The sequence below is a fragment of the Pyrgilauda ruficollis genome, unplaced genomic scaffold (genome assembly GCF_017590135.1).
Source record: "Pyrgilauda ruficollis isolate IOZ18807 unplaced genomic scaffold, ASM1759013v1 scaffold33, whole genome shotgun sequence".
Classification (NCBI taxonomy): domain Eukaryota; kingdom Metazoa; phylum Chordata; class Aves; order Passeriformes; family Passeridae; genus Pyrgilauda; species Pyrgilauda ruficollis.
In genome coordinates, this window is record NW_024524711.1 from 3039069 (window position 1) to 3061491 (window position 22423).

The window sequence follows — 22423 nt, forward strand, 5'->3', positions numbered from 1 at the left end:
TTTCCTTTAATTACAGAGCAGTTTCCATTTCTGAGCTGCTTACTAACCTCTTTCTACCACTGTAAGCTACTCTCCCAGTAGCAAAGCCTCATACTGATAGGACTGTATTCACCTGTCCTTGATGTCACAGCCTTGGAAGCACGTTTTCACTTTAGGGGCTCTGTAAAATCTCAGAAAGGCTCACTATGAGTGTGATCACTGTGCACTTCCCTGCAGCTGATGCATGTTCCCCACCAACCCAAAATGAGAGCTGAAGAAAAGAGATGTCTCCTGAAAACATCTGAGACCTCTCTTCTCCTGTTGAGTGCACTCTGCTGCTCCTGGAAGGAATTCTAACTGAAGCTGCAGAAGTCTGGGTTGTTCATCTAAAGCTGTCTCTCATATACTGAATATGATGAATATGATGCCACACTACACACACACACACACACACACACACACACATATATATATAGTGGCTGCCTGCTTTAGTGAAAAAAATTCACAAACCTTCAAGCATTACACATAAAAGGAATACCTTCCTCTTCCATCAGGGAGGTGACAAAGTATTCAGAAGCAGAAATAGGAATGCCTGTATATTAACAGCAGGTTAGAGTGAAATCAACTAATTCTCTTTTGAAACAAAAGGAAAGTTTAAACTTGTTCTGTTCTACTTTGGCTTCTGTGACAGCCTTATCATCACACACTGCCTTTGCCCAACCATCAACGCAAGAGACCTAAAAAATTTAACGATAGGCAATAGAGAAAATGGAATTGTATAGCCTGTGTGAGAGTGCTGGGGTTACTGTAGCACGATAAAAGTTGCAAAAGCATAGAGGTATTATGAGAATATGGTATTGTTGTGCAGGGGGGTTTAACATAAAGAACAGGATCAGTTACAGGAGGCAAAGAACCTAAAATAGGAAGCAATGTTTTGTATCTTATGTTACTTGCTTTGTACTTATGTTACATTTAAGAACTAGAAAGACCACCTGGTGAAATTAAAAGTAACATATACAGGAGAAGGACTACATCCAGTGAATTTAAACTGGAAATGATTTAAAAATATTTATAATATTGTATATTAATTTATAAATTTATATTATATTTGAATGGAAATTATTTCTATTTTTTCATATTCAAATATCTTATAATGAGAAATATGATCATATCCTAAAAACAACACTGGTAGCTGAATAACTCTCATCCTTAGCAATTTATGTATATTGGAACAGTGTGGTGTTCAATGTATGTCTTAAAGACTCCAACTTTGCAGTTATTCTATGGAAACACACTGAAGCATGTTCAGATGCATACAAAATTCAGAATGGAAAGTGAACAATTCATTTCACTCTTGAAAAGGGATAATGAATTTCCACTGACTTTTATGAAACATAAAAGGCCAGATCAAGCACTCCATAATTACTACCGATATTAACAGCAACCTAGGTCTTGTACTTCAGGCAGAAATCTCTGTGATTAATCTCACACAGGCACAACAACTGCTGCCTTCAAAATCGTCAAATACTCAGTTCCTAAATAGGTCAAGGTATTTCCAGTCCCCTAAAATTCAATTTTACCACTACTACCGAAAAAATTAAGCCTTTGTGATGATTATATATAATAAATTATTCTTCTCTGCTCCTTGAGGCTAATGGGACAGTTTGCTACATACAGTAGTTGCTAGCTAAATCATAAAACTCTTAAACAAATGGCAACAAAGGACTTAATACTTTCACAAATCCTTTTCTTTAACAATTCAGTTGCATAGTTTTACTTCAGAGGAGGCTGGAGGCATTTCAGAACTGAGGAGAAGAGTCTTGCAACATAACTGGATAAACTTGATACTGGAAATTTGGTAGTACAAAATACCTAGTCATGCAGTTGGGAAGTAAGAACTTTTGCTCTAAATCTGGGAGCTCATAATTTACTTGAAAAATATTAGTTGAGGAAAAGTGAAGTATTAGAAGTAAGAATTAACTGTAGAGGACACTGTTGGGAATTTACCTGGAATGCTATACAGAATTGTGCCCAACTAATGTCAAGAAAACGTTACAATCCAGAAGAGTGAAAAAATAGTTGTCTGAAGGAATGGAGACACACCAAAAATGGTTGCAGAGGTTGTCTCAATTAGCCTAGGAGAGCAAAGCATGTCTGTAGTTTTCCATTTGTTAGCACATCGGAAGGTGATCATATCAGAAGAGTTACGTAACTTTGCTGCCTTAAATAGTGAACTGGACTAGATGACTTGGGTCATGCCTTTCAAACTTTTGTTTACATGCCTAAATCAGACATATTCATTATGAAAACTAATCAAGTATTTTATGCTATTGCATTAAAAAATGGTGATAATTTAAGATACCTGAACTATGAAAAGATTTGGAGAGTAGCATCAAAAGCAAGCAACCCTCCTCCAGATTGCTGTCTAATAAAAAAAATTACAACTACATACAAAACCAAGTAATTTATTTAGAAAACCTTGAACTATTCACATGTATATTCATAGAACAATCACAGTCAGAAAACTCGGCAATTTTTGGTATGAATTTCTGTGTAAACATATAAAGAAAAAAATATTTGATTACAAATAATTGTACTGTACAGTTTTGTGAAATTTTCCTTGCAGAACAAATGCAGCTGGTGTGTAATATTATTATCTTGTTCTAATTTTCACTATTTCACCCCTATATAATGATTCAAAGCCAAGTGGCTGTCATGCTTTGATAAGCAACATGCCAGCAGGCAGAAAGGACTGCAAGAGCCCCACTGAGAGAATCTGTCAGCTTTTCTTTGACCTAAAAAGTTCTGGCTTGGTAGATGATAGGGATTTAATCTTGTATACAATTGTTCTACAGTAGATAAACAAAACTGAATTTAGTTAGATTAAACTTAAAAATCTTGTTCTTTAGATTCAGCTAAGTTTGTACTTAAACTATCTCTTCCTTTCTAATTCTTTCCCTCTTCATTTTCCTTCTTCCTTCTTTCCATAATTGTTTATCTATTCTGTGTTTCTTTCGCTATAAGAAGCATGGAATTTTTTCTAAGTTATAAATAAGTTACAAAGTTTTAGGCTGCAAAAGAAACATCAAATTTAAAAAAGGATTGTATGATGGGCTTTAAACTTATGTTATCTAAAGCAAAAACTTCTACAGTTGCTCCCTTTGTATTCTTTTGGTTTGAAATTACTGTCATTATCTATAAGTAGTCCTGATTTTAGGAGGTTTAATATAAGAAAGGCCCTAGTTTTATAATCATATCGCTGTGAGAAATTATCTGGTGAAAAATTAAATTACCAGGGCCTTACAATAATCAATCCTCCCTGTAGTAGTGCATTGGAAATAGAATTACACATTTGTAGAATCTTGAATATTCTCTAGAGCGAAAAATGGAGACATAAAAATAATATATATCATATCATCCAAATAATAATGTTTTGCTGTGTTGAAAATACTTACACAATATACAAATATGTGAAAAATGGAGACATAAAAATCATATATATCATATCATATCATCCAAATAATAATGTTTTGCTGTGTTGAAAATACTTACACAATATACAAATATGACTAAAAAGTAAAAACTCAATGAAAACTTTTACAGTTTATCGACAATTGCAAAATACAAGTTTACATAGGACTAACATACTTCCATTTACCCCAAACCATAATGGTCATTCAGATAATCTAGTACTGCTGAGGTGCTTGATAAAACATTAAAAACCTTTTTTTCTTGTTTTGAAGTGATGCGCTCCATCATGTACATTAAGTGGTGGTGAAAACACGTGAAAGGAGTTCCATGCTCAAGAGCAATGTCAACCCAGTCCTGGATGCACTGAAAAGGTGTCTCCTCATATCCTGCAAACATAGCTGGATTTGCCAAGAGTCCTCTAGCCACCATGACACCTTCAAATTGGAAATTAAAGCAGTAAGTTACATTCTAGTTTCAATTTTATGCTAAATCTTCCTGTAGATTTTGTACAACACCCCTTAGGACACCCACCCAAAGCTTACAGATAGTAGTGGGACAACAGCGGGGATGTTGTATCAGAGAAATCCATTGAACAAGGCAAACCTCAGAATATCTGCAATACCTACCAACACATTCCAGAAATTCTGAAACAAAACACAGGTCACAGGAGCATTTCTTCCCTTATTTTGAAGCTGCAGCTAATTCGTTCTTTGTTCTTATTCGTTACACACATTTATTGCCTTTGTAACATAAAATTACGATGGAAAGAGGCAAGAGGACCAATAATTTTCTGTGCAACTCAGTCTATTCACTGTCCTTCCTCCATTAAGAGCTCAATGGCTCAATTAAATACATTTTAGACTCTTGATCTGCAGTAAATCTTTCTGAACAAGTGTGTAGTGTATTTGCAACTCTATTCCAATACTGTCAGATAAACCCATTCTATTGTAATTTTTCTGTGATTAAGGGATTCTGGTTTTCTGCACTATCAAGATACAATCTATCACACTCAAGTCTTTTCTTAAAAAATAGGATGATCAAAAATGAAGAATTTCTTTTGTCATTGTCCATGACAGAAAAAACTGAATGTTTAATATTTTTGCTACTGAAGGTCAGCTGGACTATGAGAACATTTTTTTGTATTATGCATTTGCTTCCTGCTCTGTATTTGGGGGGAAAGTCACTGTAAGCAGCAGGGCAGCTTGGGTCAATTTCTGTTGTAGCTATTAAACAGCAACAGTGTCAGCAGCAACCTGCCACATGTACTGATCTCTTTCCTGTTTTTCTGCAGCCGGAAGACACAAAGTCTGTAGATACAGATTACCTTTTCAGAACATATACCAAATTTCCATACTGTCTTGAAACCACACAGTTGTAGGAATCTATTGTGACTTAATAACTGCAAAAATCCCTAAATTCTATGACTGAAATGAAAGTGCAATGCCTCACTGTGTCCTTGAAGTTAACCATCTGGCTTAACAATATATTCCCTTTTCCATTGTGTTCTTACTGTACGAAATCTGCTCCCATGTGCAGGAAGTAGAGATTTCCAAGTGGAAGTTTACAGCTCTTTAAAATGATCAGCTCCATAAAGAGACAGCATGTCTGAAGGTCCCCCTGAACTCCACTACTGAGTGATGAGATAGCATAATTAATCACGGAGCTTTTGTAATTTGCCTCGGAAATAATTATTTGTGGCTTTGAATAGCAGTGCTCTAGTGTTCTGATGATCACCAGTGATTTTGCTTATGAGTTTTTTAAGGCATCTAAAATATCCTCTTTCATTTGTCTCCTCGAGGAGAGAAAGCACTCAAATCATGTCCTACTTACATGCAAAATAAATACCTTCAAACCTGGTAAGTTTACTTAGAGAATAGAGTATGTTTAATCTTACCATCTGCTTCTGTCAAGTGATGAACATTTTCAGCATCTTTTAAAGATTTAATGTCTCCATTAGCCACAATAGGTATAGACATGCTTTGTTTAATTATTTTAATTGCATCGTAATGTACAGGTTGATGCCTTTCTTCTATACTTCTCCCATGTACTGTAATCCATGAAACTCCAGCTGCTTCAGCTTTTTGACACAGGTCAACTGTTCTTTTTAAGTCCTCATGGATCCTAAAATTGCGAGGAATGAAAGCAGTAGGTAGTAAATTTCCTGGCCTACATAAAAAGCACTCCTCCATAAGGAGGAATTACCACGGATTTCCATAAATAACAGTAAAAAGACAATATTACAGTTGGGAAACAGTGTTTGATTTTTGGGGTGTTTTTAAGATATATGAGTTTAGTGTATGGAAACTGGTGTTTAATTTAGCATTTCCCAATTATATCACATCTCTGTAATATACATGGTAAATTTTATAGAGATTGAGCAAGGGTACCCAAAAAATCTAAAATCTGCACCATGATTTTGCATATTTTGTGGGGAAAAAAACCATCTAATTTATAATAGTTCCCCTTTCCAGAAGGATTAGAAACTGAGTTGCAACTTAAATGACAAATAACAAAAGGTACATAGGATATATGGTTAAATAATGGATCAAGAATGGTCATAGAATCATAGAATGGTTCAGTGTGGAAGCAGCCTTAAAGACCACCCAGTTCCAATTCCCCTGCCGTGGGGAAGCTGTGGATCTTCCACTAGACCAGGTTGCTCAGAGCTCATCCAACCCGACCTTACAAACTTCCAGGGATGGAAGTTTGGGCAACCTTCTTTGGGCAACCTTCTTTGGGCAACCTACTCCAGGGCTGTAAAGAATTTCTTCCTGCCCGACCTTACAAACTTCCAGGGATGGGCATCCACAACTTCTTTGGGCAACCTACTCCAGGGCTTTACCACCTCCACAGTAAAGAATTTCTTCCTAATATCTAATCTAAACTTGCCCTCTTTCAGTTTGAAGCCATTCCCCTTTGTCCTGTCACATCATGCCCTTGTACAAAGTCTGTCTCCATCTTTCTTGTGGACTCCCTTTAGGTACTGGAAGGCTGCTGAAAGGTCTCCCTGGAGCCTTCTTTTCTTTGGGCTGCACACAAAGCAATGAAAAAGAAGACTACAGAAGTTTAGAAGCTGATGTAGGGAAGCAGAATGTATTCCTTACAGCAGCTGTGGGACCAGTTCTCAGTTTTGTTACCCATACCCAACCATAACTGTGGTTCTGCTCTCTAAGAGCTCACAAAGCAAATCCTTGTGATGATACAGACTATGCATTGCTTTTCTTTTATAGAAGCCCTCATATTTTAACTTGTACTTTCATGTTGTTTGGATTGCAAGAGAACTCTAGCTCACAGTATGTTATCTGGGTAAGTAGTCAAAGGCTGTGCTGGTTCTAAGTTTTCTATTACTTGCCCCAGACATTTGAGTCAAAAAATCTCAGCAGTCTCCACATGTAAGGAAATTACTATAATGTGTGTATTGCATCAACAGACTTATAAATATTATTACTATTACACTAAATTCTTTAAGGGAAAAAAAGAAAAAAGGTTTCTTCCATGTACCACAAACAGCACTTAAGTTAGACCTACCTTATTTTAATAGATACTGAAAATTTAGGGTCGTCGATCTGACTCCGTACATGTCTCACCATATCTTTAACAAGCTCAGGTTTATTTATTAAGCAAGCACCATAACCTTCTGAAATTGCCCATCTTTAAAAAGAAAAAGAACACTCATAGTCTACATTTGAAGGAATGCAGATCAATACCAGTTACATCCATCACTTTCTTTCCTTATGACCTTCAGAATGTGTGGTTAAGTGAACAGAGATAGTACTGGCTGTAGATCAATTATTTGTTTGCAGTTTGGTACAGATCCTGGTTCAGTCTCCATTGTGCTACTAGAACTTTGGACAAGTTACTAATCTCTTTAAGTTCAATTTTCTGTCCACAGAATGGACTCATAAGGAAAATAAATTAAAATTTAATCTACAGTGCATGCATAAAAGAAATAATTTGATGATTCCCCTTCCCCCTGTCATGGATTTCTTTTAAATAGATGACAACTTCATATTGAAAAGGAGGATTTTTTGAAGTGCAAGTAAGGATATTATTTTAGTGATATTCTGGTCTCACTATTTTGACTGGCAAAAATAACCTTTGCTTCCACTTAACAGCAGCAGTTTTTAAAATAATTTTTCTTATAAAGGCACATAAAGTACACCAACTTTTGTTATTTTGAAACTAACAAGAAACAAACAATTCAAATGTAAGCATGTATTTTTGGCCTAAAAGAAATTGACAGTTTGACATACTTAACTGTAGTTAGCTTAATAAAACCCCAATATTTCCATGCAGAAGCCTCAGATCTCTCCAGAAAGGCTTTTTCAAATACTATAGTTTTAGGTCAAGAAATCCTAACTGGAATAGAGAAATTACATTTATTTGCACTGTAATATTATCTTTGACTTTCTTACATTTTTCAGGTCTTTATTTAGAAAAAGACTGCCTGACACACATGTAACAGATGGTTCTCAATTGAACCAATTAGGAAAATCTTACTACTCTGTTTCACTGTCAAGACAAAATCTTTATCAATTTATGTGAGAAGTACATCACTAATTCGCTATACTTACAAATGTAATAAAAGATGGAAGAAATTATTTTCACTACTTTATCTGTGTAATTTTATTTTAAAGACTATCCTTCACTTGCAGCGAGTCTGAGACATCACGGACTTGCCTCATTATTCTGGAAATTGCTACATCATTATTCAAAACACTCTGCAAATTATTTGCAGCAAGCTCTTTTTGGTAGTGCGCATTTAACAGTTGTAGAGAATGGATGGACATTTCTGAGCCAACACTCAATATCTCAGAAATTAAAAAAGGCAAGTTGGCAAATACATATAGTTTTCCCAGTCTCACCATGGTGACAGGCAGCTGGGAGCACTCAGAACAGCACCTTACCACATAGACATTTCTGACAGGTTAAAAAGCTCTTACTCTCTTGAAATCTATTTTTAGGTTAAGATAGAAATTATGATGAAAAGGAAGACCAGCATTCTTTAGTCTCTCAATTATTTCCCCATATTTACCCAGCTTGTTCAAAACTTTACCTCTGAGGACAGCCACAGTTTAGGTCTATTCCATCTGCAAAAGGACAGATGATCCGGGCAGCATCACACAAAACCTGTGCTTCTTTAGCAGCAAACTGAACAATCAGCGGGTGATCACCTATGCCAATGAAAAGATATATAGAGATTTAAAAATTCCCAGAAAATAAAAAGAACGAGTTCTAAATTTTGAATGCTATTTTTGTATATTGTACAGCTGTCTGACCATGGTCCTGGCAACCAAGTACGGGTGACCCTGCATAAGCAGGGTGGCTGGACAACATGACCTACAGAGGTCCTTCCAAGCTCATCTGTTTTGTGATTCTGTAAGCCCTCAGTCACAAATAAACAAAAGTAGCTGGCCAGGGGTTACTTACTGAGTGAGTGTGTCTATTAACAGAGGTGGAAATTCAGACAAATATAGGTGTACTACACAATTGCTGGCTTAACATACACTTTCTGAATGACACTGAATGACAGTTGCTAATCTTCCACAAAGACCATCCACAAAACCAGGCATTCTAATTTTCAGCAGCCTTCATGCTTGTACGTGTCTGCATGCTGCCCCTTTGCTGTGCTGACTGTCTTGCCAGGTCTGAAACTTGCTTACAGAACAATCCTTCAGGAAGGAACTAAAACACCCACAAGCTTTGCCCTTCCTCATCCCAGCCCATCATTTTCCCTTTCTGTGCCAACATGGCTGTTTTTTGTCCACAACGTGACACGCAGAATTGGAATGAGCACACGTGTGCAGAAGCAGCTCTAGCAGCTTTGTCTCTAGTGAGAAACCAAAGTGCCAGTGCTCCTCAGCTTGGGTCTGCTGAACTATTTGTGATTTACTAAGCCCCTGCAGAGAGCCAGATGGTCATTTGGAACATGAGTTCCTCTTTTACAGCTACTGCATTACATTAAAGGCATCTCAGATATCTCAAGCAGTCTCAGCACTCACTTTCCATATAAACAATTGCTGTAGTTAAGAAGAAGCAGCATGATATCTGAGCACTGATGGAAAGAGATGAGCCAACAAATGCACAAAACAAGTGTACTTCTTGTACTGAAGAGACCACAAGTGCTTTCTGAATGTTTTTCTGTTTTAGAGGAAAGTGGTTATTGAAATGGTGGAGATAAAGTAAGAAAGGCCACAACTACCCTCTCAATCAAGCTGAGACACTTCTAGAAGTTACCTAAAAATCCAGCAAGCAAAAAAAAAATTGCATGCATATTTTCAAAAATGTCCTTTTAATACAGTGCTCTAGCTGAAGAGATTTACAGTTACACCTAATATTTTAGAATAAGCCCACATGCCTAGTTTCTCTTTGTTGAGCATTAAGTAATAAAAATACTGAGTCTAGCCACATAAAATTTTTTAGCAGCAACCACAAAGAATACCTACCTCTGAGAAATACACAACAAGGAAACATTAATGCAGCAGAAATGTAAAATATCAATTGCAAACCCACCCCACTAATTAGAAGACAAAATCCCCAAACAGCCAGCAAGTTAAACATAAAACCACACAAAATAGAAATGCCAATAATGTAAATACTATAATCTGGTCAAAGCATGAGGCAGAGTGTTTCACAGGCCTGTGAAATTAAGGACAGTATAAAACATCTGAGTAGGAAAAAGATGTTGTTTACAACATTGAAACATTTCATCTCCTCTTTCCCTGTCCCATCACCCCCCAGAATACACTCCATATGTGAGCTGCAGAACTTCAATGCCACCATACTTTGTGTAGATCAGAAGTGTAAGTAAAGTCAAGGGGGGCAAACTAGTAACTGTGGAGCTTTGAGCCATATATATTTGAGTCAGTTATGTTCTTACTCATTTATTTTTACATACAATGAGTTAATCATGGATTTTTTGAAGTTGCATTCCACTCATAAGAGTCTACCTGTGCTTTCCAATGTGAATTTTCTCTGTAATTTCTCTGTTCAAATTGAATAATGCACCATAATACATAGCCAACGCTAAAACAGTGAAGTACACTTTCCCTATTACATATACACTTACGAAACCACAAATTCTGAACAGACTGAATCATCCCAATTTATAGACCCCACACTGATCTTACTGGCCTGTTAGAGGTGCTTTTCGCTCCTCCAGCTGCAGCTATGCTCATATATTCCTTGTCACACTGTTCTGCTGCAGCCACTTCATGCCAACAGATCTCTATCATTCTTATCACCTCTTCCCACATACTTCAGATCTCTTTATAGCCATGACACTGTACAAGTCCTCATACTTCTTCTTTTTATAGCTGTTCTGGTTATGTTTCTGTGCCATGCCTGAAGCCTTGCTTCTCCCCCTCAACTCCAGCCATGCTGAAACCTCCTTTTGTGTCTCTTTTGTGCTTTCTTGCGCTCATACCTCGAGTCATCCACCAACAGCCCCTTCCACCTTCCAGTCTGGCTAATATGAAACCCTTCTTCTTTTGTCAGTCCTTGACTCCACTGTATCAATGGCTGGTCTATTACTTTTTTCACCTTCAGTAACACTCTTATTTTTGCTAGAGACTAGAAAAATTTCCTGGATGAGTTAAATGTTTATCTCTGAAACACACATGAAACAATTGCTAGAAAAATAATCTTACTGCTGTCTTGTACCTGGCCTAACTGTGATGGATGGAGTTACTTGTCAAATTTATTTGAAGTTCATTTATAACAGCCTGTGTGGTGCTGCATTTTGGATTTTGTGATAAAGCCAGTGTTGATAATTCACAAAACAATTGTTTTGGCTGTTGTTGCAAAGTACATGCACAGTGTCAAAACTTCCTGGTTTTTTCACTTTGCTTCCCCCTACCCCCAAAAAACAGACTGGGGTGGGCAAGAAGTTTGCAGCAGACAAAGCTATGACAGCTGACCCAAACAGGAACAAGGAGTATTCCATACTGTATAACAAGTATATCAAGCTCAGCAAGGAAACTGGAATGACAGGGAAAGAAAAAGGTGGATTGGGACATGGAATTTTTGTTCCAGAGTAGCTACTGCTTGGAGAGTGGCTTGGCTTTGGTGTGCTAGTAGGAAGAGAATGCCTTTGCTTGTTTGTTTCTTTCCTTTACATATTAAGCAGCCTTTATTTTGACAAATGAATTTTTCTTTCATTTGCTCTTGCTATTCTCCCCCTGTGCTGCTGGGAGAATGAAGGAGGAATGAGTGAGCAACTATGTGTGGTCAGCCCCCACAGATATAAATCACTTTGGAGGCCTTGATTTCAGGTGGAGACAAGGTTTTCCACTATTTCATTTCACCCACTATCACTGGACTGTGCTTACTCTCACTTAGACTATTTGTGTTTTTATAATCAGACAATATACCAAAATTATTAACAGATGTCAAGGTGTGTAACCCACTTCATTCACCTGGTCAATTCACCTGGCTTATGACCACATAAAACATTCTGATGAGGCAATGGCTTATTAAAAATAATACCTTTGTTTGTTGTGAATTCGCTGTCTCTGGCTTTTGCAGATCTCACAAAATCAGCTGCCACTATCATTGGTGTGTAACACAAATCACAGCTGTACTTTCTAACCAAGGTTCTGAAAGCCAACCTGCAGACACACGAAGATTAAGAGGTAAATAGTTAAGGCATTTTTCTGATTAACTACCCTAAAATGCTGTTCTAACATACAGTATTGTGGGGATGTTTGAGTATTATATTTGTAGGTCTGGGATGAAAATATGTAGAATAAAACATGTTCTACATCTATCTCTGTCTTAAATAAAAGAGAAGAAGGTAATCACCCATTTTTAGTCACGATAAATTTGAGAAACAAGTTTCTAAACAGAGAAAATGACAGAGCTGACACGACAGTTACTTACTTTGAATAGCGGACCATAGGAGCACATATTTTTACAACTTGCCCAGAATGAAACAAATCCATGGGATCTTTTAGTTGGCATTCTTTAGTTTCTCTGATGTCATCAATCATGTATAATTAACAGTCCTTTCGGCATCTGGAAAAACAAACAGAGTCGGAAACGTCCGTCATTCAGCTATTTTTCACAGGCTATGCTGCAGAGCGGCACAGTTTACACAGCACTTGGTTCTGGTGAAGCGGCCGGCCAGAGGCTGCTCCCCCGCAGGGTGCCGGGGACAGCCCGCCGGGGACAGCCCGCCCGGGACAGCCCCTCACGGCACGGCTCCCTCATGCACAACCTGCCCCTCACGGCACGGCTCCCCCCGGCACAGCCTGCCTCTGCACAGCCCGTCACAGCACGGCTCCTCCCGGCACAGCCCCTCACGGCACGGCTCCCCCATGCACAGACCATTCGGGCACGGCTCCCCACGGCACGGCCTGCCCCTCACGGCACAGCTATCCCCTGCACAGCCCATTTGGGCACGGTTCCTCCTGCACAGCCCCTCACGGCCCAGCTCCCCCCAGCACAACTCATTCGGGCACAGCCCGGGCCGCGCTCGCTCCCGGCGGCCCCGCTCACCACGTGCCGCTGCCGCCGCCCGCTCCGTCGCGCGCCTTCGCCATCATCGCCACGCGCCGCGTCCGGGAGTGACGCGCGGGCTCCGGCACCGCCAGCATGGAGGAGGCGGGGGCCGCCCCCGCCCCGGCGCTCGCCGAGCTGCGGGCGGACGGTGAGGCACGGCCGCGGGCTCGGGGGGCAGCGCCGGGCACAGCCCCCGCCGGCACGACCGCGCCGGGGGCCCGTCCGCGGCGGCCCGGAGGGTCCCCTGGGAGGCGGCGTTGGGCCGGGCGGGCGGGGGAGCCCCGCACCGGCGAAGTTCGGGCGGAGGAGCGAGTGCCCCGGCGCGGGCAGGGACCGCGGTGCGCGGAGTGCGCGCTCGGGCTCGCTTGCTCCCAGAGAAAAAAATTGCACTGAAGGAGAGGCCAAGGTGCTCGGTTAAGAGTAGCTGTCTGGGAACCCTGTCTTGCTTGATCCAGAGTCATAATTGTAGCAGCATTTCATAATTGCTTTATAAACTCACACCGGTGAGTTTCACATTGTCGAAATCCGGTATGATTTCATGAAGTTTTGTTTCTTGCTACTTATCAGTGATCTGCAGCTGACTGGTGTGTTTGGTTATGGGTACAGGCTCAACAGCTTCCACTGGTTACACTGTAAAGTTTGAGAAAATAAGTACTGATACTTTTTAGTGTATTCTGCTCAAGAGGAGGGTGTGGGGACTAAAGAAACATGTGACTTTATCACTATTTGCAAAGAAAAAAAAAATCCCCAAAACAAACACGAACCTCAGACGAATCTCAGTGACCAGTTCCGGACTTGTTTCTCATGATTGTGGCCTCTTCTGACATTTGTACTATGTGATGCAGAGAACATTTACTGTTATGCTGAAGAAATTGAAGGTCAGAAATCTGTACACTGTAGGACTATAAATATTATTTCATTCTTCTGAACCATGAAGATAAAACCCTAAAATCCTAAATCCTTTTCCAGAATGTTATGCTGACTTCTTCAGAGAAGACTTTGATGTGAAAGCTTACACTTCCCAGTCCATCCATCAGGCTGTGATAGCTGAGCAGCTGGCTAAACTTGCTCAAGGTATTAGTCAGTTGGATAAAGAGCTGCATGTACAAGTAAGTTTAAAGCATACCTGATACTCTGGGGTGATTGATATAAACTAGTCAAAAACTTAGTATTCTTATAAGCTTGTAACTTGTGAAATTGTCCAGTGTCCTCTACAGGCTGTTACTAAAGGTACAGTTTGCAGCTAAACTAGTAGTGAGTTTAACTCAGTTAAGCCCGCCCTCAATACTGCTACCAGGCAGCCATGTACTTTTTCAGTTTTTGTAGTCTTATCACTGTATGCTGTTTTACTCTTCCTTGTGAGAAGGAAGACTCTTTACAAATTATTGTGTCAACTATCACAAACACTTGAGGCCATGTTTCAGCATGGCATTGTGAGAAGATAGGGAGAGCTTGCACCCTTACATCCTGTGCTGAAGGGTAGCATAAGCCCTAAGACTTGCCTTTAGCTAGGCAGATACAACCTATGCTAACACACCTCTACACCTTCAGGAAGGCTTTTGAGTTAAGATAGAAGACGTTTTCTGTGCAGAAATCATAAATGCACAGTAGACATTGCAATGAGAACACCTGTTAAGTTTGTGTGTAGTTTCAAAACTTGCTTCCACCCCCTGCCCCAATTAGTAAGTTCTTTGGGAACTAGTTTATAAATGCCATAAATAGAAAAAAAAAGAATATACATTATGGTGTGATTAGTAACTTCACATTTACAACTATTATTAAATATCAAGATGTGTTGAAATGTGATTGCTCTGCTGGCTTTAATTAAGAGGTCAGCATCTTAATTAATTACTGATCATCATTTTGATGATCATCATTCTGAGCTTGCTGCTTTTGTGAGTTAAAATACCTTGTGTTCTGAAAAGCCTTTCTCCTGTAAGATGTACCTGCTTTTCCCTGCATCTGGCTAATGTAGAGATGCTGGTGCTTAAATGTCTAATGTAGGACTGATGGTGATACATTTAATACTTCTTTTAGGCTCATGACCCCATTTTTCTCTTTTGATTTCTATATTGTTTTTTTTTAAGGTTGTTGCAAGACATGAAGATCTGTTGGCCCAAGCAACTGGAATTGAATCCCTGGAAGGTAAGTATTGTTATATTATGCTGGCTATCCTTACAGTGGAGGAAGCACTTTTAGGATCTGTGCAGGAAACATATTCACTGCCAACTTTGGCCCCTAATGTTAAATCTCCAGATCTGATTTCTGAGGAGTAACTTGTGGCAGCTTTTTTATTTTTATTTTTTTTCTAACGTCAGTAGATGGAGCTCCAAGGAGAAGATTTGGCTGATACTTCTGTGGAGTAGCTGCTTCATCAGAAAATGTGTTTTGATAATGTTCTGAGCAACTTTAGCAATAAAGCCTTCTTTGGCCTTTTAATATATTTTTCTAAACAAGCCTGATTTTGTTGCAACATTGGTAGATATCTGTTGTCGTAAGCACCAGCTTTCTGTTGCATATGCATGTGGTGCATAGTTTGTACATCTTAAGCAAAGAGGCTGTAACACATAATCTAAACTGTGTTGAGATACTTTTTACTAGGGAAGGGCTACTAAGTTAAATACATACCTTTGTTTTATTCCACTCTTTGAGACGTGTATTTTAACATAAACTGCTAATTTTCAAAGGCTTGCTTAGGAGCCATTGACTCTCTATTGAAGATGGTTGCAGTATATTGTTCTTGTGCAAGGAGCTCATTAAACCTGCAATTCTGCTCTTTGTCAGTTTGCTGACAGTGTCATATGGTTTGGTATTGTGGTGGATTTTTTGGTGAAGACAGGTATTTACCTCTGTAACCTGCTAGAATCTCTATAGCATGCCCCCTTTTCCCCTTTGAACCTGGTAGGTAATTTATCTTGGTTCCTTTTTCTGCTTTCAGGTTTTGGCATAACCAGAGTTTCTGGTTCCTAATAGTTATATCCTTAGTCTTTGGAGCTGCTTGGGTTCACTGTTCAGTGTCAGTAATTGCATATAGCTGTAAAACTAAAGAAATGGCTGTTTAATCTAGTAACAGTAGCTCCTGAATAAGTTTTTGAACAGTTGGAGAATCAAGTGTAAAAAACTGAAATATGTGTAATTCTCCAAATAAGGAGACAGGAATCTATAGTCAATCTTGTGACTGATAAATACCTCCCGGTAACAAACTTCAGCAATTGGTCTCAGTGAAATTCTGTTTTCTGAAATGATGGTTGTTTCTGAAGGCATTTCTTCCTAAAATTGCTCTGAGGAAAGAATGATGTACTTCAAAACAACTAGTCAGTTAGGAAACATTTCTATAAGGCAGGTGTAGTAAATAATGAATGTTTTACAACTAATATGGCAAAGTAAAAATTCAATTCACCTCAAATTTGTTGAAATTTTTACATTTACTTGGGGTTATGCTCTTAAAGGAAACACTGAGTCACGATTCATAAGAAAAAGAAAAGATAAATCCCAACAGATTTTTTAATTGTGATGTTAGAAATGCATAGCTTTTGGTATATTTATCAAGTATGTTAGCAAGTGAAGATTATGGAGCTAATTCACAGTATGCATAGTCATTTGGATGTGTGAAAGTGAATCTCGTTAAACATTTCAAATTGGTACACCCAGCTTGTGGAATCTTTTCTTTTTTAGGCCTGTGCACTTTTTTTAATGGTACACAGCTCTGCTCTACATATTATTTTCTGTCTATAGGTAGTTCAGTAGGTATCTTGAGCTACCTCTTATTTTAATGTTAGGCTGAATTGTATCATCATGTATCTTCCACAGCAGGTGGAGAGGGGAGAGTGCCCTTTCACCCATCCTTATTTTGTCCTCTGGGAGGAGGGCTGTTGGATGCTTAAGAGCACTTTTACAGCCATAGATGCAGCAGTGTTGTGCCTCTGGCCCTCCCCCATTATTGCAATGTAGGGTGGACAGTGCAGCCTATTTTGCCAGCTTTTCACTGTGTCTCATTTCTTCATGCTCATGATATGTTGCATGCCATACCATGTATGAGTAACAGTGGACACACAAGCCTGTCACTAAGCTAATAGTTCTGAAATATGGAGAAGATGAGAATTTACCTATCTATATAAAACGAGTGAGATACAGTCAAAGTACAGGACAGCCTGAATGTAACTATTTGTAGTAGTTTGTCTTCCATCTTACTGTGTCATGCTGCAGTTTTATCTAATTTAATGATGGCATGCTTGTAAACAGGGCTTTACAAAAATGTAGTATGTTTTAGAATGCTAACAGTAACTGAAACAAAAATAATTTCGTAGGCCTGGGTTTGCCTAACTTAATTGAATTCTCAGCAGGCTGATTCTGTATTGCAAAAATGACTCCTATCCCCTACTACTTTGTTTGTAATTTACCAAGAAAAGAGCAGGCACGCTTGTTAGCTTTCCGTGTGCTGCTTTGCCAAGCTAATGTGGAACAGACATGATTAGGGTATTTTGCTCTGCTTGTGATCTAAATTAGATGACCTTACGATGACATTGATACCTTGCTTTTTGCTAAAGATCCTTATGCCCAGGAAGAAAACCTTGAAATAGAATTGTTCATCTTCTCAGTCCTCTTTGTCCAATCACTATGTTAAATAAATAGTGTTAAATATGTTATGCCACTTTTATATATCATGTTAAGGTGTTTATACCAGGTTGTATAATTTGAACTGCAGTCCAAGTCAACATTCTCTTAGAAAGTAGCATCCTCTAAATAGTATTTGAAATTCCACAAATGATGGATTAAGGAGTGATATTTATTCTGCGGGTTTATGTTCTCCAGCAATACATTTTCCATAGCATTCAGTAAGTGACCTGCTCATTTTATTTCCCAATATGCTTACTAATTTTGGTCTCTCTGATGCTCTTTTATAAAGGGGGAAACTGGTTTTGGTTTATGCCAAAGTAGACTGCAGTAGTTACTATGATTTGAAGAAAAACTCTGTAATTTTCTGATGTTTCTATAATTGATCAATGATGTAAAAAATCTGCTTTATTTTGCAGGTGTCCTCCAAATGATGCAAACTAGAATTGGTGCTCTACAAAGCACTGTTGATAGGTATGACATTCATTATGCAATTAGAAAGTATAAATCCTTATGTTCTATAATGCTATTTATTAACACTGCTATAAATAATTTTCTCTTCTTGTTTTTAGAATTAGAGTCAAAATTGTTGACCCCTACAACAAAATAGTGTCTCGCACAGCTCAGCTGGCAAAACTTCAAGTAAGTCACATTAAAAACATATTTAAAAAAAATTCTTTTTGAACGTGTGTTATTTCACAATTGTCAGACATGAGTGCAGTTCTTGTACTCCAGTAGCCTGTAGTTCATTGCCAGTATTTTTCTGAAAATCAGCATTTGTTTCTCTTCAAGAGCTACTAAAAGTGCTTAATAGGAAAGTAGGAAATTGACCTTTGCACTAGCTAATTGAGTTTTTATAGAGATGGAGGGAAGAGGTAAGGGTTATCTGAGTATAGATTAATTAAATTCTTGTAACTGTTTGTGTTATTTCGGTATTTAATGTTATGGTGCTGTAGTGTAGAAGATGCTTTTTGCCCCTAAGTTAATGCAGGCTTTGCTGCAGTTTAGTAAAGAGTTTGAGAATTAATTCTTTCAAAATTCTTTCAAATTTCTTCAACAGTCAAGAGGCAACTTAAGGAGTTATTTGTGGTTGTGGAGTTTTGTAAGCCCAGGTGCATAGTTGTGCCTGCCTTTTAAATATAAGTGGAGTTTACAGAAGGATGTAGATGTCTGTTAGAGGATAGCAGTGGGAGAGAGCTTATCACAATGATGGTGAGATAAGTGTCAAACACTTCCATTGATAATTTTGTAGTAGTTCAAAACTTTTCCATATATGTTCAGGAGTTATATATCTGCATTCTATTAAGTTTATGGTTTGAAATGTGACACAGCTCCGGCCTCACAAGTGTTTAATGAGTTGTTGTTTGAACTGTTTGTCTTTGCCAGTTTACCTGAATTGGGATATACACTCTAGTAGATTGCCATCTGCAAGTGACTGCTGTGGTAGAGTAGATGAAGGTGCAGACTCATGCAGTTTCTAGTCTGGGGACTGGTGGAGCAGCTGCACTGTCCTTGGCTGAACTTCTATTTGCTATGTTACTTTCAGTAGCAGTGAAGTTCAGCAGGGAGCTCTTAACACTCTGTGCAGCCACTTTGGCCAGATGCTCCTGTTGTTTTCAGCTCCAGCTCTTACTCTTTTTGCCACTGGCCAAAAGTCCCATGACTTCCATGTGGCAGTTTAGGTGCAGATTTTTTTGTTGTTCTCTGATGTGTGTTGTGCATGTAGAAAAAGTTGTGGGAACGTGGGGCTAAAGATGAAGATCGTTTGTATCCTGCCCTTACACAAACTCAGACTGGCGAAGGATGTCTGAGGAAAATGAGTCCCTGAACTTAGGAAATGTTTATTGGAGGCGTCCTCTTGGCTGTTACATGGTTACATGGGTTTTCCTGTGGTGTGAAAGCGGCATCCATACAGAGTCAGCATTATTCAGGCTGTGCCAGGGGATTTGTAATACCTGACTTTTTTTGCTGTAAGTCAGGAAAAAGAGGTGGAGAGTGGGAGTCTGGTAGGCTGCTCTTTTAGCATCAGTGTAGAAAGAGGAATGATGATTCCAGATTCTCTGCCAGTGAGAGTCAGAGTCTCAGCACAAGGGCTGCTGTCCCTTCTTGTATTGGCAGATACTTTGTGTTACACTAAGTAACACAAAGTTACTCCCAGTGCTGGGAGCAGTTGAGGGTCAGGACACCTGAATTTATAAATGAAGCTGAATTTATGGAGAGTTGAGTCAAAACTCTCCAGCCTCCCAAAAATGCACTGCTGGAGTGTCCTTTACCTGGGGGACTCATTTGTTGAGGAAGGAAGGGCACAGCACAGCAAACCATTAACTTCCTGGTGTTGGCAGGGCTTATGACATGAAATTGCTCCCAAATGCAAGACTTGTGGTTTGGGACAAACTTATTAATTTTTTCAGCTGATCTACAATTGGTAGATGTAGATGGCTGGTGAAAGAGGTTGCCTTCTGTCAAAATCTGTAGGGTTGGTAGGTATGTATTGCTGGAATGCATGATGTTTCAGTGGCTCTTGTAGTTGTGATGGTGTTATTTTAATACCTCTGCATTGATTGCTGTGGGACTGCTCACTAACTGAAGGAATATTTGACTTGCATAAAGCTAGATTTTGCCATCCTTAATTGTTTTTAATATAGTCTGGCTTTATCATAAACATTCTCACTGCGAGTTTGTGTTAAACTTCAAATCTAATCCTGAATTCTAAATCTCTGCTATTTTCTTGTACATATTTTGTCTTGCTCTGCTCTCAGAGCTTCATGGCATCCCAAGGCAGCAGCAGACACTGAAAGCTCACTTCCTGCTTTAAATGATACTGTCCTCTTCTGACTCTTTCCATAGTCAATCACAAGCTAAGTGGGAGTGGTTAGCAGTTGAAATGTGTAGACAGGGAGTTTGTCCTTCAGAGGATTCTTTTCTGGGAAGCTCTGTTTAACTGTTTTTGCATGGTCTCTTGTTTCAGTGTCTTGGTGTATGAAAAACTTTATAATAGCAAATAATTTTTAAAAGCCCCAATAATTGTGTGTTTTAAAGCTATTCTTACTTTAAAATATTTACCAGTAGCAGATGTCTTTGTGATACTACTGTAAATAAATAGTAAGTATAGTCTGAAGATAGTGGACTGTCCTCTTTTTTCAGGCTTTATAAACAGCAAAATATATACAATCAGTTACCTTGCATATATGAGCTACACACTGGCACATTTTCAAGTGACTCTCTCTTTATAATTAAGTCTTCTTTCAGTAATTTCTTAAAATTAATTTGAGATTAAAAGAAGCTTTTCGGTGGCTCAAGTTGTAGCAATAATTTCTGTTATTGTTGGCATGTTGTTTAAAATTCAGGAGATAACTAATATGTAATCTCAAAAAAAAATCAGGTTTTATATTTAATTTTACTTAAAATGACCTGGACTGACTGAGGCCACTGGCCTTTTCCAAATTAATTCTTGCTTAAACAGTGGAATTTGTTCCTTCTTGGATGAAAGCATCTCCTTTAGAAAAGCATACTTGATCAGCTCAGGGAGGGAATGTTTCCTGAATTAATTCAGACTTCTGTTATGTGGGTAGTCGGGTTAGAGGATCTGGCATCTGTGAACAGCTCCACCATTAGATACAGTTCTTTATTTCTGTTACATATCCTTATTATAGCATTCTTTTGCTGTGACTGGGAGTTTTATTAAGTTGGACAGCTCACATAAATGAAAATACTTGATTGAAACAGAATCTTTGTCAAGGGTACAATGCAGTAGAAATCACTACAAAATTTAGAGTGCATCTTCAGTGTCTTTGGATTTTTTCGTCTGACTAATTCCCAGGGCTAGAAATGAAAACTTTTTTTTTTACTCTTGTATCTAAATTTAACTTCTCCCATCTCTTACTCTCTTTTAAAAGATTGTTTCTTGGGACTGGAAATAATAAACAGCAATTCAACAAAAAAGACATACTCTTCCGGTGTGTAAAGTAAAAAGTTGGTTTGAAAATAACAGAAGGTGAATTCCCAGGGAAAAACATTAGCCAGAGGTATACAACTGGGTTAGAGAGTAATTAATTTTGAAAGCAAAGTAGTAATACTGTGCCGTCTCTTTTGGTGAAGCATAGTGCACTATATTAGAAGCTATTTTTGATTAATCTTGCAGAAATTTAGTTCACAGATATGAAAGTGATATGCGGATCAAGATTTTTCTAATTAACAAAATGAATTAATATAAATTAATACATTAATCTCTCAAAGCAGGATAAGCCCCACTTAGTTCTCACTAAGTGTAATAGAAATCATGTGGTTAAGTTATCACAGAACACATAGAAAACTTGCGCTTCAGACTGTGATAGAGAGTCCAAAGCAGCGAGAGTATTTGGGCATTCCCTGATTTACCTCAGTGGGTTTTTTCCTAATTTTTCCTTTTTGTTTTGTCTAGATGTTTAATGAAATTGAACTGTAAATATTTGTGGATTTGTTAGTTTGTGCTGGCATAGGGAAGAGTCTGCCAGGTTGTACAAGTCTGCTGTGGCTATTGGTTGAAATTATTCATTGGTATAATTTTTTCTATGTGCACTTTAACTTCAGTTTTCAATAAACGAACCTGAGTCTGAAAAAGGTTCTAAGGTTCTAAGTCTTAGTAATACTAAATACTTTTTAAAAGGAATTTAAAATTAATTTTGGTATCCATAAGGTTAATACTTCAGAAGACTTCGCCTTCAGTACCAGGGAAAATAGCTCCAAACAACTGTCATACTTGTTCCAAATTTCTCACTTGACACCCTTGTTAATCTGATTGCAGATTTTGGTCTGTATCTATGACTGTACTGAAATCTGAGTTGCATTTCTGTCTATTTTAGTTGTTACCCACTCCAGA

The 22423-nt window shown here is 38.4% G+C and overlaps 2 protein-coding genes across 3 annotated transcripts in view; one reads left to right on the plus strand and one right to left on the minus strand.

Moving 5' to 3' along the window:
• Positions 1 to 3455: 3455 nt before the first annotated feature.
• Positions 3456 to 13086, minus strand: DUS4L (dihydrouridine synthase 4 like). 2 transcript variants are annotated; one of them, XM_041474608.1, is made up of 7 exons: positions 12949 to 13086; positions 12331 to 12465; positions 11938 to 12059; positions 8507 to 8624; positions 6979 to 7101; positions 5345 to 5571; positions 3456 to 3884 (listed from the first exon to the last, which is right to left on the minus strand). In XM_041474608.1, exons 2-7 carry the CDS (start codon positions 12438 to 12440, stop codon positions 3634 to 3636), a joined length of 951 nt encoding a protein of 316 aa, XP_041330542.1. In that variant the 5' UTR covers positions 12441 to 12465; positions 12949 to 13086; the 3' UTR covers positions 3456 to 3633. The 2 variants fall into 2 exon arrangements, with proteins under 2 accessions (XP_041330542.1, XP_041330541.1); XM_041474607.1 differs by lacking the exon at positions 12949 to 13086 and adding an exon at positions 12778 to 12934.
• The window catches only part of COG5 (component of oligomeric golgi complex 5), a 174508-nt gene continuing 165061 nt past the window's right edge, over positions 12977 to 22423 (plus strand). Inside the window, exons 1-5 of the mRNA XM_041474602.1 lie at positions 12977 to 13099; positions 13921 to 14060; positions 15039 to 15096; positions 17985 to 18039; positions 18138 to 18207. Of these exons, the coding sequence (XP_041330536.1) occupies positions 13045 to 13099; positions 13921 to 14060; positions 15039 to 15096; positions 17985 to 18039; positions 18138 to 18207 (378 nt within the window). The 5' untranslated portion in view covers positions 12977 to 13044. The remainder of the gene's footprint in view (positions 13100 to 13920; positions 14061 to 15038; positions 15097 to 17984; positions 18040 to 18137; positions 18208 to 22423) is intronic.

Coding starts and splice junctions, on each gene's coding strand:
- DUS4L (XM_041474608.1), bottom strand. CDS start 12,440: ATGATTGATGACATCAGAGAAACTAAAGAATGCCAACTAAAAGATCCC. Junction 8,625..11,937: donor CGAATTCACAACAAACAAAG/GTATTATTTTTA, acceptor TCATTGGCATAG/GTGATCACCCGCTGATTGTT. Junction 3,885..5,344: donor TCACTTGACAGAAGCAGATG/GTAAGATTAAAC, acceptor TCCAATTTGAAG/GTGTCATGGTGGCTAGAGGA.